Here is a 17,940-nt window from a genome sequence, read left to right as displayed (position 1 = left end):
AGAACATGGAAAGTCCTCTTAGAAATAGACACTTTCTTTAACATGAAGTTGGTCAAATACTGGAACAGGTGGCCAGAGAGAGGCTGTGGGATTTCTGTCCTTAGAGGTGTTCAAGACTTGACTGGACAAGGACCTGATTGAGCAGGGACTGGACTCGATGGCTTCCAGAAGTCCCTTCCAACCTAAACTAATCTATCACCCATCTATGACTCTCCGTGGAGGTGCACAGGGGAGGATGAGAGTCAGCAGATATAAGAGACAGGAGGAAATTATACATATAAAAAAAAATCAGCCCAAGGATATTCAAAACCTGAAAAAACCCAAAGAGAAGTTGTGGGACCTCCATTCCTTGACATTACAACTGACACAGATGTGAATCTAAACAGCCCATTCAAGTCATTCATTGCTGCTTTGGCCACTGCTTTGACTTCCTCTCCATAGAATCAAGGAATCATAGAACATGCTGTGTTGGAAGGGACTCATCAGGATCACTGAGTCCAGCTCCCGTGGGGCCTGTGTTCCTGCTGCCAGCAGTGATGCCAGAGGTGGCTGCCCAGCAGCAGCTGGTCTGTGAGTCCTGGCACAGGCACCCCTAGGTGCTGTATTAGCTTTGGGGAAGACCATGGGAGCCCTTAAATCCCCCACTTCCCCTGCCCCCCAGAAAGGGTTCTTCCCTGAGCAGCTTAGGCCCTTCTCCCTCCATAAACTCCATAGGATTTTATCATTCTCCCAAACTAAATGAGACTGTGGACAAGGCTCCCAGCCTCTCATCAAGCAAGCAAGGGTGACATAGAAGGGTTCAGATGGAACCTCACAGGAACACAGAATTGTTAAGGTGGAAAAGACCTCTAAGATTGTTAAGTTCAAATGTCAACCCAGCACCACCATATTCACCACTAAACCATGTCCTCAAATGCCACATCCACATGTTTTTTGAACACTTCCAGGGGTGGTGACTCCACCACTGCTCTGGGCAACTTGTTCCAGTGCTTGACAACCCTTCCCATGAAGAAATTTTCCTAATATCCAATCTAAACCTCCCTTGGTGCAACTTGACGCCACTTTCTCTTGTCCTGTCCCTCCAGGAATTCCTTACCAGGGATGTCTTACCTTGGAGAGGTCTGGATGCTGCTGTCCATCAAGACCTGCAAGTGGCACTGCTTGATGTGGCCTCCCACAGTACAGAAAGTTTGGTGGGAGCTTCATCTTGAACTCGACTTGCTGTGAACAGCAAGTGTGGAGCTGTGCCAGAAGAAGACATTTGGTCAGAAACCAACACAGGAGAAGAAACTAGAAGGGCCACATCTTTATCCTCTTAAATGTGACAAGGTGATGGAGGTGCCTGCACCTCCTGGTATGAACAACAGCCCTCCCAAAGTGTCTGTCCTGAGAGCATTTTGCTACCATAGAAAGCACAACTCCAGGTTGATGTTTCTGGGGCTGGGGGTGGATCTGCAGGGTCTGACCAGGCCAAAGATAGGGACCGGGAAGGAGAGTGGCAAAGGGACCCACAGGTACCTCTTTGTTACCTGGAGCCCTTGCTCAGAGCACACAGACTGGGGTGCCAGGGAACACTGTGTCTACAGTAGCTCTGGCTGCTGGACAGTGGCTCCAGCCCAATGCTGATCCTAAAACCTGCCAGCGGAGACTTAGCAAGCTGGCACCTCTCTTGAGGACCTGTCCTCACCTTTCCAAGGTCACCTTTGGGACTGGGTACACAGGAGACCTCTCCTCCTTTGCTGGTTTCTGTGTGTATGTCCTTAAACAGCTGGGTCTCTCCACTTCACTTTGATCCTGGCTCTCCAGAATTTGCTCCAGGCGGGCAATTCACATGTAGTGTTTGTGTAGGGACAGTCAATAACTGAAATCCCTCAGCACGCAGGGGGTTATTCTGTACCTCTCTGGCTGGAAGGGCATGGCTCCCTCCCCTCAGCTCTGCTGTCATGGGATCTGGAAACTGCTCGAGTCACAATCTGCAAGTGCCTCTACAGCTGCTGAGTGTGAACACACGTGGGTGTGTGCAGTGCCTATAAAGTCGGTGTGGACAGCTCGGCATGGGAGGGTGCACCGCCGGGTTCCTGCTCTCTGCGCAGCCGTGCTGTCGTGATGGGTGAGTGACCTGCCCAGGGACACCTCACCCCTGTGTGGTGCTGGGCTCAAACGAGACCTGACGGGGTGAATATGCAAAGGCACAGAGAGGATGAGCAGGACACCAGCACGCTGGGAGCAGGAGGGATGCCAGACCCAAGCTCCAAACAACACACACGCTTGGTGCCAGCCTGTGCCTGCCCTGGGGCACCTGTGCCATGTGTTCCCATGGAGGCTAAGGTGGAGACCTAGGTTTCACCTTGGTCCTTTCCCTTCCCAACCAATGCATGTGGCACGTGTGGCTGCACAGGGATCCTGCCCCTGGCATGGTGGCACCTCCCCCAGGAGCCGAGTGAGTGCAGGATGTAGAGGGGTGCTGGTGGTCAGCACAGAGGGTTTGGGTTTGTGTCCCTGTGGGTGCCCAGGAGACTTCTCCTGGCAGTAGGACCCATCCTTTGGCTTATTTTCCTTCTATCTGTGGTTTGGCTGGAGTGGCTTATATAAAAGAAATAAGCATGATTACTCCAAATAGAGCTGTTTCTTGTGATTCCTCCCCACCTGGCAAGCTACTGATCCACCTGTGTCATTGCCCTCTCTTGGGCTGTAGGTTGGGACAACAAACTGCAGGTTGCTGTGTGGTGTAGGGAAGGAGCTGATCAGGAGGTGACAGAGCCATTTCCCACCTTCCTTCAACCCTGCAGGGCAGAGCCTGCCCTGGAGCTGCAGTTCCCACCACCCTGGGAGCCCCTTGCTCCTGACTGAGCCCTGGCTCTGCCTTCCCTGCTCTGAGCATCCCGGGGGCTGCCCAGGGATCCTGGTGGTGATGGGCACTTTCCTCCCCAGGGCTCCAGGCTGGGACACACCAGCTCCACCGGGACCTTGTCCTCCTGCCCACCGTGGTGGCGATGCTTCTCCTCTGTGCCAGTGCCGGCCCAGCCGTACCCACTGCCAGCCCCCGGAGCGGTGAGTAGGGGTCAGTGGGGGATGCGGGCTGGGCACCGAGGGACAGAGCAGGATGGGGTCTCCCTGGCTCAGCGCTGACTCTCGGGTCTGCTGTGTGCTAGGGAAGGCCAGCAAACACCCAGGGGGATGCACAGCACAGGAACCCCTCACACACACAAGCCCCAGGGCCGTGGCTTGTACAGCCTGACTCCTGCCAAGCCACCTTCACCCCTTTGGTGGCTCTATGCTGAAACCAACAGGTTCCTGCCCAAACACCTCCGCAGGATTGCTCTGCCATGACTGTGAACCTCAGTTCTAGGAGAGATCCCCCCAGCTATTTGTTTTTTTTGTTTTGCTCTTGTTGGATGAGGAGCATTCCCTTACTCCCTGCAAGGGAGGGTTACAGTTCCTGCAAGACCTGAGTGCCTGAGTAAAACAGATTTTCAGGGGTTGAATTGGAATTACCCATGGCAAATTGTCTCCTATCAGACACAAACCAAGAAAAACGAATTAGATAGTAAATTAGTTTGTTCAGTGAGTCATGACAGATCAGATAAACTGTAACAATCTGGGAGAAGAGACCCCTATGAGACCATGGCAGAACTAAGCCTTCTTTTTCAATGCCATGACCCCCAGGGATAACATAAATTCTCATTACATATCGCCATCCAGTGGAGCATTTTGGACACTTCTGGTCCTTGCAAGAGCTGTGTCTCAATATATCAAGGATGTTGTGTGTAGGCCAGATATACCTGAAGGACACCACTGGCATCTGGAAGATTTTTTCCCCTTCTTTCCTTGGCCAGATGCCAATGATGTCCAACGAAGGCTCCAAATGAAACAGCAAACCATGAGAAATAGATTCCAGGGCTCTTACAGAGGTCACTGGCTTAGAGAGACTTTCTGGGTTCCCCAAGGATGAGCCAATGAAAAAGCCACAGGCAGAACCACCCCTTTTTGTCCTGAGTTCTCACTGCCCTACAGGAGCACCTCGTTGCCCTGACAGACTCATGATCCTTCTCTCTCCCAACCTCAACCCGTGTTTGTTGCTGCAGCCTCAGGGTTCCCCCCAGACTGCAGCCGCCTCCGCAAGAACAGCCCCAGCGGGGTGTACGTCATCCAGCCGGCTCGGTCCCCCCCGCGCGTGGTCTGGTGCGACATGGACACCGAAGGCAAGGGCTGGACTGTTGTCCAGAGAAACTCTCATGACACTGAGCTCAACTGGAAGCAATCCTGGACCACCTACAAGTACGGCTTCGGGAACGTGCACGCCGATTACTGGCTGGGCACCGAGTACCTGCACCTGCTGACCCAGCAGGGCACCTACAAGGTGCGTTTCGTCGTGCGGGACAAAACCAACGTCACCCACTTCGCCGAGTACGACATCTTCAGGGTGGAGAGCGAGGACAGCGGGTACCCACTGAGGCTGGGCCGGCATTCTGGCGATGGGGATGACTACCTGACCCTCTACCACCCCAAGAAGGGGGGCATTCACGACAACATGAAGTTCAGCACGGTTGACAAGGACCAGGACCAGTACAGCGGGAACTGCGCCAAGAGCTACGGGGGGTGGTGGTACAACAGGTGCCAGAACGTCCTGCTCAATGCCAAAAACTACATCGTTTGGCCGGGATTCTGCGACAGCGGTGACTGCGCATCCTCCCTCATCCTGGTCAAACCCACAGACGTGTGCTGACCCTGCTGCAGCACCCAGAACCCCGGCAGTGGGGGGGTGCCACCATCCCCAGCTCAGTGCCCCGTTCCCGTGCCTGCCCACTGTCCCCTGCGAGTCCCAGCGCACGTCCTGCTCTGCCCGCAGCTCCTGCACCCTCACCAGCTGAAACACAGCAGCTTTGGGGTCCAGGAGCCGTCGCCTGGAACCCTGGGCACACGGGCAGCTCCTCCCAGTGCCGCGGTGCTGGCCGGCACTGGGGCACAGGCACTGGTTTGGGGTGGGTGTGCCCGCCCCCGTCCTGGGGAGGGGGACACGGTGCCAGTTCCCTGCCCCACGCAGTCGATGGACCCCGCTTTGCTCAGGCCCCGCTCCCACCCTGGGCCCTGCTCCCCCCACAGCTCTGCTACCCACGGTGGGAGGAATCAGCTGCAATAAACCCTGGAGCCAGACTGTGCTGCCTCGTGTCTGCCTGCACACAGGTGTGGGGGGATCTTCAGGGAGTGTCCAGTCTTCAGGGAGGCAGACCTGGGGAAAATTAAAGTGTGTTAGGCAATATTCCTTCCAATTTATTTGTTCCAGTCACTGAGCACTGGACCGTGGCTGTAAGGCTACAATTAGTCAACAGGACCAGCAGAGCCCATACCTTGCAAACCCCTCACTCACAGTTTGCCACTGTCCATGGCTAGGTGGTTGCTCTGTGCCGGGAAAGGGAAGATACCACCACAGCTTGGAGTGTGCAGAGGGCAGTGGGCTCCCCTGAGGGTGTGAGCAATGTGTGTCAGTCAGTCCCATTGTTCCCTGCAGCCAAGGGGAAATGTGTCTGTGGAGCTCCCTTGGAATGGAGGGAAGTTTTAACTTTGGGCTTGAAAGAACCCATGGTTCCTCTCCTCAGTCTTTGGGAGAAAAGCTGAGCTTGAGCAAGGTTTGTGGCTGGGAATGCTGAACAACATGGGGCTCTGGAGCCAAGCAAGGTCTGTGACCCAAGTTCCAGGACACCCCGCAGAGCTATGGGCAGTGCTGTGTTCCTGAGGAGCTATGGAGTTCCTGAGGAGCATTCCTTGGCTGCCCTGGTGGCACTTGAAGGCAGGCAGCACTGCTGCATGGGGAGATGGGGGTAGGTGAGGGTGCTGCTGGTTGAGAAAGGCTTCCCAGTTGGAGCTGACCTGAGAGTAACATTTCTGGGCTGAGAGATATGTCTGCTGGTTTAAAAAGTTATTGGTGCTCTGGCCTGGATGTACAACCTAATGTGAGGGGAGAGGCTGGACAGAAGGGCTTTGGGCTGCTGGAAAACTGCACTCTGACCCTGAGTGATGCTGAGCTGCATTCCTGGGCTCTGTTAGCAAGAGGGCAGCCAGCAAGACATCTCCCAGCACTGGGAGACTCCTTCTACTCAGTGCTGGGAGACCACATCACAGGCATCATGTCCAGTGCTGAGCTGTCCAGTGCATGGAGATATCACCACACTGGAGCGAGCCCATAAAGACCCAAGCTGCTCCAAAAACTTGAAACTGTGGGATCCCTGCCACGTCAGGCTTGGATCTTACACATGCCCAGACATACTGACCATGTGCTGCTGTGTGGCCTTGCAGTGCTGCTGTTCCTTTCTTGCCCGTTCACTCTCCCATTTCCTTCCCACTGTTCACAAGGTTAATAAGGCAGGATGATGTTGGCCTGGCCTCTGGCCTCTGGTGAGCTCCAGGTCATGGCTGGCAGGGCTGAACTGATCTGATGCTTCTTCCCTCCCACCCTCAGTGCTTGCTACTGATCACGTTGCTACTGCATTCCCTTTTTGGAAGATCCCCACCTTGGAATCCAACTCTCTTCATTAAGTGAAAGTTTTGTCTTTAATTCCTCGCCTGAGTATCATGAAAAAATTCCCCTTTGAAAACAGTTTCCTGCTGCACCAGGAGCCTCAGGTCTGCTCCTGGCAGGAAACTGGGAGCAGTTGCAAGGAGTTCTCAAACAGAGGAAGAACACCTATGCAGATCTCAAAGTGATTTTATTTGGCAGGATGAATACAGACTGCAGTAGGGTTGTGGTGCAGGTACAGCCTGCCCTGGGCTCAGTGCAGTGTAGGTCAGGTTAGCTAGTGATGGATATTTTTCTACTGAAAACATCTATACCCACAAAGCAGAAAGAGATTAAGACCTTGCTGGACCAGGAGGGTTTTAAGCTTCTGAGCACAGTTTTGTCCCCAGAAGGAAAATGCTTGGACGCTGCAGTATTCATAAACATGTGTGCTAATAATGATCCCCCAAAACCCACTGCAGGTGAATGGCCAAAGATAGAGCAGGGAACTTTGCTACTTTTCAGGGTAAGAGGAAAACAAAGCAGCTCTTTGATATAGAGGAACAACCCTACTCACCCCCAGCCCCCGTCATCAAACAGGCCCCAGCAGGGCGCTGGCCTGGCCATGTGCCCAGGGGGGACAGAAGAGGGAAGGAGTTCTAGTGGTAGGGAGCTGGTTTGATGAGGATGGCAGAGGCTTTGCAGTTCCCCTTGCACAGCCTGCCCCACGTGATGCTCCCCTTGACGTTCAGCCGCACGGAGTAACACGCCGAGTACCACCACCCGCCCCCGTAGCGGGAGGCACAGTTCCCTCTGTAAGTGTCCTGGTCCCGATCCTTTGTGGAGAACTTCATGTTGTTGTGCACTTTCCTGGGATTATCTGAATCCATGGCATCCTCTGCCGTCCCCGAGTGCGCTCCCAGCCTCAGCCGGTAGCCCTGGGACTCATCGTCCAGGCTGAACAGGTTGTAGTCTGCAAACCTCTTGTTGTTTGAAGCATCCCAGATGACAAACCTGACCTGGTAGACCTTCTGCCTGGTGATCTGGTGGATGTTCTCAGTGCCCAGCCAGTACTCGGTGTGCACATTCCCAAAGCCGTGCTTGTAGGTGCTCCAGGACTCGTTCCAGGTGATATCCGTGTCCTGCCGGTTCCTCTGGATCACGGTCCAGCCCCCATCTCCACCCATCTCACAGTACACCATGATGGGGTGCAATCCTGAGGGCTGGATGATGTAGACACCGCTGGAGCTGCCATCAGGGACCTCACTGCAGTCCCTGGGCCAACCTGGAGCAGGACAGAAGGGGACTGAACAAAAGCCAGTACAACAGGACAAGACCTTGTCTCACCCTGGGGCAGGAGAGAGGGACATCTCACCAGAGCACCTGGGGGATAATCAGCTCTCCCAGCCTAGAGAGGTCTGGAGGTGAGAGTGGGTTGGCCTCAACCCCCTGTTCCTTTTCAATATGGAACATCAACAGGAATAAGCCCCAGTGAACGGGCTCAGACCCACTGGGCTATGCTGGTACGAGGCAAAGAGACTGAATATGGGCACTAAAGGGCTCCTCTAGGTCTCCTGAAAAAGGGGTTGTGACACTACAACAGGGTCATGCTGGGAGGAAGGCGAAGAGGACCTTGCCCCTGCCTGTGACCGAGGGAACAGCAGAAAAATGACCTCTTCAAGCAGACACAGCCACCTCCCAGCCTGCACAGTGCACACACACACACACACACACACACTGCAGCCTGCACTAGGTACATTTCCACCATCCTCCATCCCAGAGCAGGGCCAGGCTTAGGGATGGTTCAGGGCCTTTTCCCACCCAGAGCTGGCTGTACACAAGCACACCACACCAGATGCCCATGGGATGCTACCTACTGGTTTTCTTCAGAGCACTCGCTGAAGCATTGGAGGGAGATTTCTTGAAGATGTTTAGGGTTTCTGTATGCACACAGTGGCCTGGAGCAGCCAAAAGCAGCAGGGAAGCAAGGAGCAGAAGGCACTGGGCTGCTAGAAAGGGACAAGACAGAGAAAAGATGAAACAGGACCCTCCCTGCAGAGAGACTGGACATCCCAGCAGTGCAGTTAACATGACCCTGTGAGGTGCAGGAGAGCACCAAGAATGCTGGGCAGCATCAGGCTGCTTCCTGCAAGCTGGAAGGCTTGCCCAAGGGGTAGACAACCTTGCCTTTCCCCCTTGATCTGCTCCCGGCAAGTCAAGCACGGGATGGTTTTGGGTGGAGCAAAGCACCCAACAGTCGACTGAGCCAAGTTTCACTCCTGGCCCCTGGAGCAGGGGACTGGCTGGGGTGAGCCAGAAGGCAGGGGACAAGCTGCTGGTGCTCCCAGGAAGGCACTGGTGTCACTGCTCCCCATCAGTGTGCATGGAGCCTCTCCTTATTGCTGGGCTGCCCTACCTGTGCTCCCCCCACTGCTGGCAAGGACCCCCCCTCTTCCCAGCCCTGTACTCACCCATGGCTCCAGGTGGGAATGCTCTTGGAGCACAGAGCTCTGGAGCAGCTGGTTGCACAGAGGCATTTGTAGTGCCTCCTGCAGTGGGCGGGCTGAGTGGGTCCTGCCCCCCTTTTCTCCTGGAGGAGGAGATCAGGTTGGTTTCCTTCACGCCCTCAGAAAATACCAGCTGAGGTGGAGGTGCCTGTGGTTCTGAGTGCACAGGTCCCTGAGCTGCAAAGAAAATAATCCCCATACCAGCAAGAATCCTTGGAATGGTCTCTTCTGTGAGTGCTTAGTGACTTGGATGGAATTTCCCCTGGTAACAAGCATATTTGGGAACTTTGAAGAGTGTAGCTCAGCGAACAAACACTCGAACGCCACAGTCACCAACCAGGTGGAGAGCAAACACGGGGCTGTCCCTGCCTCCCACCACTGCAGCAGGTGCTGCCAGGTCAAGGGGCTCTTGTTTAATCTGCTCCTGTTAAGCCCAGCTCTGGGTGGGGCCCCAAGACTTCCAGGGAGTTGTGTGACAGTGTTTGGAGCAGCTGGTGCATTCTGGAGCACAGGACACAGGCAGAGGGGTTTCCATCTAAGGGAAGCAGAGGAAGTCTCGACTCACCCGTGGGCCACAGTCCTGACCTGCAAGAAGGCAGCTGAATAGCCTTGATGAAAGATTTCTGTAAGGCAGATGAGACAGCTGTGGCCTCTGGGCACTGGGTTTGGGGGATTGGTCATGCAGGATGATGGCTACAGAGGAAAGCAAGTGTCTGCCCAGGACCGGAATGAAACCGGGTGGAGGGAGGGCAAGCAACAGGAGTCTGAGCGTGAGGGGAACAGAGGGGACCTAAGTGTGCATAGAGGGAAAGTGGAGGGAAATGAGGGTACACAGAGGGGCTGGGAGGGACATCATCATGGAACCCATAGGAACCAAGCACCCACAGAATGGACAGTGGGATTTGATCACCAGTGGAGGGTAATGGATGGAATCTGAAGGTACTTATGAAAACGAGGGATGTGAGTGTGCCCAGAGGGGAGACACAAGCAGACACTAGAAAGAACAGAGAAGATCTGAGTATTTGATGAGGGAAACAGAGGAGATCTGGGTGCACACAGAGGGAAATGGAGGACACCCGCAGGAGGACCCCAGCAGGTCCTTGCTGGGGTCAGGACAGGGCAGGACAGGCTGGGCTGCAGCCTGGGGGCCACAGCTCGGGCTCCTCCACCATCACCATCACAAGCACTGATAGCTCTACAGCTCCAACTGCAGCTGGAATGTCCACCCATGAAAAGGAAAATGCTGCCTGGTACCCAGTTTTTCTGTCTGCAAGTCAAAGAACCCCAGATTTCTACCACCGGCATAATCCAGACTTTCAGAACTCTGTATTTCTGTTTCTAGACTGTTCCCATTTGCACAACCAGCACAAAAAAACCAAATGCAGAAATGTCGGTCCTCGGGGATGAATCCATGTGTTAAGGTCCCAAGGGTGAATCCGGGGATCCGGAATCCTCCGGGATACCCTGCTGTTCACACCTGCGGGATGTCCAGCGGGCACACTGCCACAGGGCCCTGGGAGACAGAAGGAGGGATGAAGAAAGAGGGGAAGCAGGGAGGACACCCTATATTTCCATCAGGGGATGTGGGGATGGGTACACATAGGGGATCTGGGGGGCTCAAGGGCCAACTGGGGGGCCCTTGGAGCAACTGATGGCTCTGAGGGTAAAGGAATGGGACCCTGAGGGCAACTGGGACAACTGATTGCAACTGGGGCACCCAAAGGGACAGTGGGGGTACTAGGGAAAACATGGGAAAGTTGCAGGGTTTCAGGGGCAATTAGGGAATCTGTGGGAAGCAAGGCAGCCTGGAGTGATCCTGGGTGCAAGGGGGAGATCCTGGAATGGGCCAGAGGACAATGGGAGTCCCGGGGACATGGAGGGCCCTGTGAGTTTAGGAGTCCTGGTAGTCTATGGCCCATCTTTGGACACCTGGGTCCCCTCCCACTTGGAGGGAATCCCAAGCGACTGAGAATCCAGTGGGGTTTGGGAGTCCCTTGCTGCTCTGCGAGGGACCCCAGAAGCCATGGGGACTTTGAGGGTACAGGTTACCAGGTCAGCAATACTCACACCAGCAGCAGCACAAGCGCCATGGAGGCAACTCCCAGTGCCAGCCCCATTGTTGGTGTGGGGACCAGGGGGGTCTCGTTGTGGAGCCAGTGCAGCACAGTACTGAACACAGCCTGGAGCCCTCTCTCTTCCTCCACGCTCCCCTCTGACACTGTAGGGACACCGGCACCTCAGGTCACGGGGCCCTGCAGCACCTGCCCCAGCCACAGACCTCACTGTCTGGGGGTCCCCGCTCCAACCCACATGCCCCACCGCCCCCAGAGGAGCCAAGGATCAGGGAACACCTGCTCCAGTTCACCTGTCCACAATGAACTGACACGTCCTGGCACCCTGCCCACACCCCCAAGCACCCCCATCCCACGGACCTGGGTGTCTGGGGTTCAGCTCCCCCCCCGGCACTGCTCCCTGCCCCAGGGCACTCAGGTGCCTGGGCTCACCGTTGAGGTAAAAGAACTTGCGGGCAAAGGGCTTGGAAACTTCCCCCAGGCGACAGGCAACAGTTCCTGGAGCGGGCTCCTCGATGGTCAGGCTGGAGGGGTTCTCTGGATTCCCCTTCAGCTCCTTGAACAGCGACAGGTCCTGTGTGCGCAGCTGGGGCGTGGGGGGGATCCGTCAGCACAGCCCACGAGGCACACGGGACAGCACACGTGTACACACAGAGGCACCCGTGTCCTGCACGTGCTTGACATGTCCCCTTCATGCTTCTTGTGCTGGTGCACGTGGACACACCTCCTGTCCCCCACACTCTCCTTGTGCCCCATGTGTGCACACAGGGATGCACAACCACAGTGGACACAAAAGTCATTTCCTGCACATGTGGGAAGGAGTTCTTCCCTGTGGGGGTGGTGAGGCCCTGGCACAGGTTGTCCAGAGAAGCTGTGGCTGCCCTATTCCTGGAAGTGTTCAAGCCCAGTGTCACCAAAACCCAGGAAATGAACACCCTAATCAGAAAGCCGACATTATTCAGCGCTGAGGTACACGGGTATCGCTTCACATTTACATCAGTCACGAAAACTTTTAACTATTTATACATTTTAGCAAACAAAAGAATTAGTGTTCATTGGCTTGCATGTTATATAGTTCTCTTCATGAATTATTATTCTATTGGTTATGGATTTCTTGCTTTTCATGTTAATTAGTCCACATTTTCAGTCTTTTAATTATCTTTTTCCCAGACAGGGCATCTCTGGTTTATGTAACGTCTTTGTGGTTTATAAATTCTGCAATCCTGGTGTTCAGTTCTCAACAGTAAATTTCTCTTCCAGGGTTTGTTAACTTCCCCCTCCAGGTCTGGGAACATGAAAGTAAACCAAAATTTTTAATTTGTTTTTCTAACACACGGACATCACCCAGAGCTTACCCGTCATCCATTATCTAAAATCACCTCTTAACATTCTCCCTCACTGATGCATAGGTTCCTTTTTAAAGAAACATAACTTGTTCAGTTAGACCAGGATGGATGGGGCTTGGAGCAACCTTGTCTAGAGGAAGGTGTCCCTACCCATTGCAGGGGGTGGAATGAGATGAGCTTTAAGGTCACTTCCAACCCAAACCATCCTGTAATTTTATGACTCTACATGTGCACACATGGACCTGCAAACACACGAGTGACCTGCCCCCTGTGTGTGCTTTCACAGCTGCTACTTCCAGCACATGGTGGCAGCAGTACCCATGAGAGACCTCACGCCAAGCAAACAGCTGTGTGTGTGTGCAGGCCTGGCTACCCGTGCCCAGCCCTCCCCAGAATGCAGAATGCCTACTCACACCCTTCCACGCTCTCGTGCAACTCACATTTGGGACAAACATCCAGGTGACGGGCAGGCTGCCGGGGAAGGAGAAGGGCACATCACAGAGCAGCACGATGGTCTCATCCGTGTAGGTCTGCAGGTCCTGCACTGGGAGCATTGCCAGGCAGGTGAGCTCACATCTGGGTGTGCCCTGACAGAGGTGATGGTGCTCCTGTGCTGGCTGCAGGGACGGGCAGCTGAACACCTTGGCAGGTGCACTCAGGGTGGGAGCACAGGTGAGAGAAATGCAGGGTGTCTCCAGAGCCCTGGGGGCACCCAGCTCTGGCAGGGGGAGGTGAGCCCGACCTGGGTGCCTGGGTCTGTGTGGAAGAATTACTGGGGGAAAATTATTGAGACTAAAGTTACATCCACACCCTAAAGAAAGTTGTAGAATTCCAGGGTAGAATGTAGTTGGTATTTAAGGATCACTTTACACATGTTGGGATCACAGCAGGCGTGGGAACTCAGTGGGGCTGATACAACACATGGCATTTGCCAAACAAGAGGTAATATCCCGTTCCATTCAGAATATCAGTTGCTGAGCTAGCAATTACTTAATTTTGTGGTGAAATCCTGTCCTTCGGAGGTACTTTGCTCATTATCATCTCATTATAATACCAGACACACCTCCATCTCAACAGCTACCCACCCTCAATGTACAACTACTCCTTGCTGAGTGCATGCTCTGCATCTTTCTAGCCTGGACCTTTAAAAGCAAAGCAATACCATCTGCCCCCAGTCAGTACCAACTGCGACTGGAGTCACTCAAGCTCCACCAAAATATTAAAAATAGTATAAAAATAACCTAAGAAAGGGGGTAAGTTGGGGAAGATTTCCTTACTCTTAATGCAACAACCTGGCATGGTCCCATACCTGGGCAGTCCAGGGGAAACTCGCAGTCTGCAAAGTGGCAGGTGGCACACTGGAAGACACGGGCATCTGGCTGGAATCCTGGGAAAGAGAGACTTGGTGGTCCCAGGGGAGTGGGAGATGTACTAGGGGACAAGGAAGGGCAAGACAAGGGGAGAGGCACTCACCACAGGGTGGGATGCAGGCTGGAACTGGTGGAGAGGAAGCAGCGTTAGACTGGGGAACACCGGGGACTCACATCCTTACGATGAGCTGTCAGGGCTCAGCCCTTGTCCAGCCCAGATGGAGTCCCTGGGAGTATCTCTAGGACTGGGGTTCCCAGGGTGGGGGTCCCCACTGGTCCCATACCTTTCGTCATCCGGCTCAGCTTCACCCAGATTGTGTCGACAGCTTCCTGCAGGGACTTGTTAAGGGGCTCTGGGGTGACCAGGATGTCCAAATGAGACAATGTGTCCTCTCCAGCATCCCCATAAACCCTTCCCAGACACCACAGATCCCCCGTACAACTCACCTCAACCCCATATATCCATCCTGGAGTCCCATCTATTCCCAAATACCCCCTCAAGCCCCCCAAGAAACTGTATACTTTGAAGCCCATATAACCTCAGGATTCCCCGATTATCCCTTTACTGCCTCCAGACCTCCATATTTCACCTCCACCCCATGCCCCTTCAAGGCCTCCACATCCTATGCCCCATGTCCCATGTCCCCTGCTCACTCTTGTTCTTTTGCTCCTCTACATAATACAGAGCATCCAAGACAAAGTCTCGAAGTTCCTCATGCTGCCCCGCCCCTGGAACCAGTACAGGGACACTAGAATCAGTATACAGGATTAGGGTTGGAGTTTCAGTAAGGTCTGGAGGGTTTCTGGGGATTCCTGGAGTTCTGACCAGGGTTTAGGGTTACTGGGAAGGGTCAGGTATCCCTGGGGACTCCTAAGGTCCTAGGTAGGGCCAAGGGGTCCCCAGGGTGTCCCCGGTCAAGGTTGGGTGATTCTCAGGGTCTTGGGCAGGGCTGGGGTTCCCAAAGGTCCCTGGGGTCCAGATCAGGTCTGGGGAGGCCTTGGCGTGGTTCTGAGTCCCAAGGATGCTTGTCTGGGGTGGGTCCCTGGGGTCCACAACTTCCTGGGATCCTGGTCAGTGTCAGTGTGAGGGCCTTGGTTGAAGTGGGGAATCCCAGAGGACTGTAGGGTGCTGTTCAGGGCAGGGGTCCCCCTTGGGATAGAGGACCCATGGAAAAGAAGGGCCAGTCAGGATGGAGGTTCTTGGGCAGGATCCCTTTTGGGTTTGGGGTCCCTGGGGTCCCATGACGTACCCACAGCGACAGAGGCAAGTGGTTTAGCAGCCTCAACAAGGGCCTCTTGGCATTTTTTATTTCTGGGGTTCTTGGCAGAGGTCCCAGTAATCTCACGGCAGAACTGCTGACGCATTTTGGGGGGCCCAAAGCAGAGCAGGCAGGAGTGCACCCCAGGGAGGCAGAGCACCAGGGCCACCCACAGCCACAAGCCAGCATTTCTAGGGTGCCAGGGGACCAGCACCAGCATCAGGGCCACCCACCACCACCCCATGGCCCCAGACCTAGCACCCAAATGCCAAGTTCCTTGGGCAACAGTTGGGGTTCCAAAGCGGAGCCCGGGCACCTGGGTCACCAGGGAACCAGATAAGGCATGAGGTCATACTTGAGGCAGCCACATGGAGCTCACACCAGCCAAAGGTGTGAGCAGAACCCAGCAAGAAACGTGCAGGCAACCCCTGCACTGAGTCTGAGCTGGAAGCTCTGAGCTGCGGGGAGCACGGAGGAGGAAAAGGAGAAGTTTGCAAGGTGGAAAAGGCAGCTGTGAGAGACCATAGCTGAAGCGGAGACAGAGGAGGACATGGATTCTAAGCATTCAGTGTTCAGTTATGAAGACTGAGACTATTTTACAGACTAGGACTGAACAGAATTGTTAACAAAAGTTATAAATGTATTATACCCTGGTTTACGTCAAATGTTTTCACAGTTTTCCCTTCATGTTTATTACCTATTTTCTGATTGGTTATAATCTGCTGCATTGCAGATGTTTCCCCTACTGGCTCCCACTCTTTCCTTATTCCCTCCTTTCCCTTCTGATTGGTCTATATTTCTGCCTGTCCCATGCTCCTCCCCGGTTTCTGGAACCTTCCCCTGCCACCCTATAAATAAGGGTGGCACACCTTAATAAAGCTGTGATAGCTTTGAGCTACCACTCTGTTCAGACCCTCCCCTGGCTGTCACATCGTCTTTTCCCTTTCAACTGCAGCACTGAGCCATCCCAGGGCGATGGCAGCACCGCTGCCAAACACGGCTGGGACTGTCAGGGACACAGTGTTTGTATGTGTGCCCCGAGGAGACAACTCTGCCTCTCTCCTACACTGTATTCTTGAGCAGGGGAATACACCCTTGGTGCACCTTCAAGTTATTAGACCACTCAGCTCTCCAAAACAGGGAGGGAGAGAAAGAGGGAAATGTACGTGAACTAAACTACAAAATAAATAATATCATTTACTACAAAGCAAAAGACTCAGAGACAGGCTGTTGGTTTTACAGGGACAAGAGCTGATGCAGGAGGCAACACAGGTGTCTGCAGGTGAAAAATGAGTAAGAGACTGAAGATTCATGTGCTTATCCAGCATCACTAAAAGGCAGAGGATGCTGTCAGAGCTGCCCTGGCATGTGCCAAAATGTTGAATAAATTCAAGCTGCTGTTTCCATCCAGCTTAAAAATCTTCACTTATATCCCTCTCCTGTTTCTGAACACTCAGATAGTGACCCACCAATGGCAGGTGTCTGACATAGCACATGATGACAAAAAGTGACAAGAGGATGCAACAGCTCAGGCTGCTCCAATTCAATGCTTGCCAATCATCTCCTGCAGAGCAGAAACTGAGTTGAAGCCAGGAAAAGTTGGAGACCTTGCCAGGTGATGTAGATGCTGCAGAAAACTTCCTGAGCTTCAGCTGGACTTGGGAAGGGAATTCCTAGAGCCCCTTCCATCCCTGGCTGCCTCAGCAGTGCTGCCCAGCAGCAGGATGGAAAATTAGCCCCGGTGTGGGCTGATCTCTGAGCCATTGGCACCAGAGACTCCAAAGGAGGACTGAGGCCATTAAACTCCAGACAGAAACCCACCATTGGCTGCCAAGGCACAGCAGGCAGCACGATCTGTACTGTCCCAAACTTCCCTGGGCTGCAATTTTAACTATCAGAGGAAAAAAGTGGTTTGATGGACTCTTTTAAAATTGCTGGGAAGGCAAAATGGATAGCTGGGACTTGTTCTAAATATGGGGAAGGTGTGTCCTCTTTTGTGCCTATTAGAAAGGCACATTCTGTACAGGTAGAATTGCCTTCAGAAAGCCAAAGGTCATGAATGATACATTGAAACTTGCATCCTTTTGATTTGACCTGAATTTTTTGACCTGTCTTTTATACAGATGTTCTCACAATATTGTAGAAGAACTGCAAATTCCAGAACTCAGGTTTCTTGAGTGCTTTTACTTTCCCTGTAAGATTCTGACTCCAAACACCAGGAGAATGCGGTATTCTGCTTAGCAGGGAAAAAATACCCAAAACACCCCACAACTAAAAGACTCCAAAAACCCTCAAACTCCCAGTCTCTGAACTGGGAGGAGAGTCCTGGCTCAAGCTACATGACTATCCATGAAAGACTGGATTCCCTGTGAGGGATGTCAGGGTGTGAACTGCCCTCACTGCCCAAGCAGCACTTCCTGGCCCTTGGGATGGGCTTCAGTGCTCTGGCACAGAGCCGGGCTCGGGCAGGCGGCACTGGGGCTCTCCCTGCTGACCCTACCTGTGCCATGGGCACCCCAGGGCAGGGCTGGGGGTCTCAGGGCACTTGCTGCCCTCGTCCCCAGGCCCTTCCACCTCACAGGAGCACCGGCCAGCCAAGACCCGCAAGCCCAAGCACATCTCTTGGGCACCAGAGCTCACCCAGATAAAGATCATCCCAGCCCGTGAGACGTCACCTTCCCCAAGCAGAGAGACAGGAGAGAACAACCAGTACTCAGACACAGACATCGAAGAAGAGAGAAGAATTGCATTTGAGGAGTTGGTTAATTTAATAAAGAAATCATAAAAACGCAGACAAAGCCTGGTCCCACCAGCCTCTCTCTTCCTCAGGCTCCCTGATGCTCCTCAATCTTTCTCCTCCCTCCTGTCTCTCTGCCACCAGGCTGAGCACATC

General features: G+C 53.8%; 2 protein-coding genes across 7 annotated transcripts; one reads left to right on the top strand and one right to left on the bottom strand.

The window, feature by feature from the left end:
• The first annotated feature begins 1,101 nt into the window (after nucleotides 1-1,101).
• Nucleotides 1,102-4,861, top strand: LOC116796874 (fibrinogen-like protein 1-like protein). The gene is made up of 4 exons (XM_032707859.1): nucleotides 1,102-1,193; nucleotides 2,025-2,110; nucleotides 2,932-3,051; nucleotides 4,086-4,861. The coding sequence occupies exons 1-4, from the start codon at nucleotides 1,102-1,104 to the stop codon at nucleotides 4,724-4,726; spliced, it is 939 nt and encodes a 312-aa protein (XP_032563750.1). The 3' UTR covers nucleotides 4,727-4,861.
• Nucleotides 4,862-6,576: 1,715 nt separating this feature from the next.
• On the bottom strand, nucleotides 6,577-16,359 carry LOC116796762 (fibrinogen-like protein 1-like protein). Of its 6 annotated transcripts, none has more exons than XM_032707643.1 (11): nucleotides 15,697-16,359; nucleotides 14,443-14,517; nucleotides 14,073-14,141; nucleotides 13,892-13,915; nucleotides 13,728-13,805; nucleotides 12,859-12,962; nucleotides 11,505-11,658; nucleotides 11,068-11,218; nucleotides 8,965-10,513; nucleotides 8,367-8,502; nucleotides 7,702-7,778 (listed from the first exon to the last, which is right to left on the bottom strand). In XM_032707643.1, exons 1-9 carry the CDS (start codon nucleotides 15,773-15,775, stop codon nucleotides 10,417-10,419), a joined length of 831 nt encoding a protein of 276 aa, XP_032563534.1. In that variant the 5' UTR covers nucleotides 15,776-16,359; the 3' UTR covers nucleotides 7,702-7,778; nucleotides 8,367-8,502; nucleotides 8,965-10,416. The 6 variants fall into 6 exon arrangements, with proteins under 6 accessions (XP_032563531.1, XP_032563532.1, XP_032563534.1 ...); XM_032707642.1 differs by lacking the exon at nucleotides 15,697-16,359 and adding an exon at nucleotides 15,039-15,669 and having other exon boundaries at nucleotides 11,505-11,628; XM_032707638.1 differs by lacking the exon at nucleotides 15,697-16,359 and adding an exon at nucleotides 15,039-15,664.
• Between the last annotated feature and the right edge of the window lie 1,581 nt (nucleotides 16,360-17,940).

The sequence above is a fragment of the Chiroxiphia lanceolata genome, chromosome 20 (assembly GCF_009829145.1).
Source record: "Chiroxiphia lanceolata isolate bChiLan1 chromosome 20, bChiLan1.pri, whole genome shotgun sequence".
Classification (NCBI taxonomy): domain Eukaryota; kingdom Metazoa; phylum Chordata; class Aves; order Passeriformes; family Pipridae; genus Chiroxiphia; species Chiroxiphia lanceolata.
Note: the sequence above shows the minus strand (reverse complement) of the source record. Positions and strands in the feature narration are given on the sequence as shown.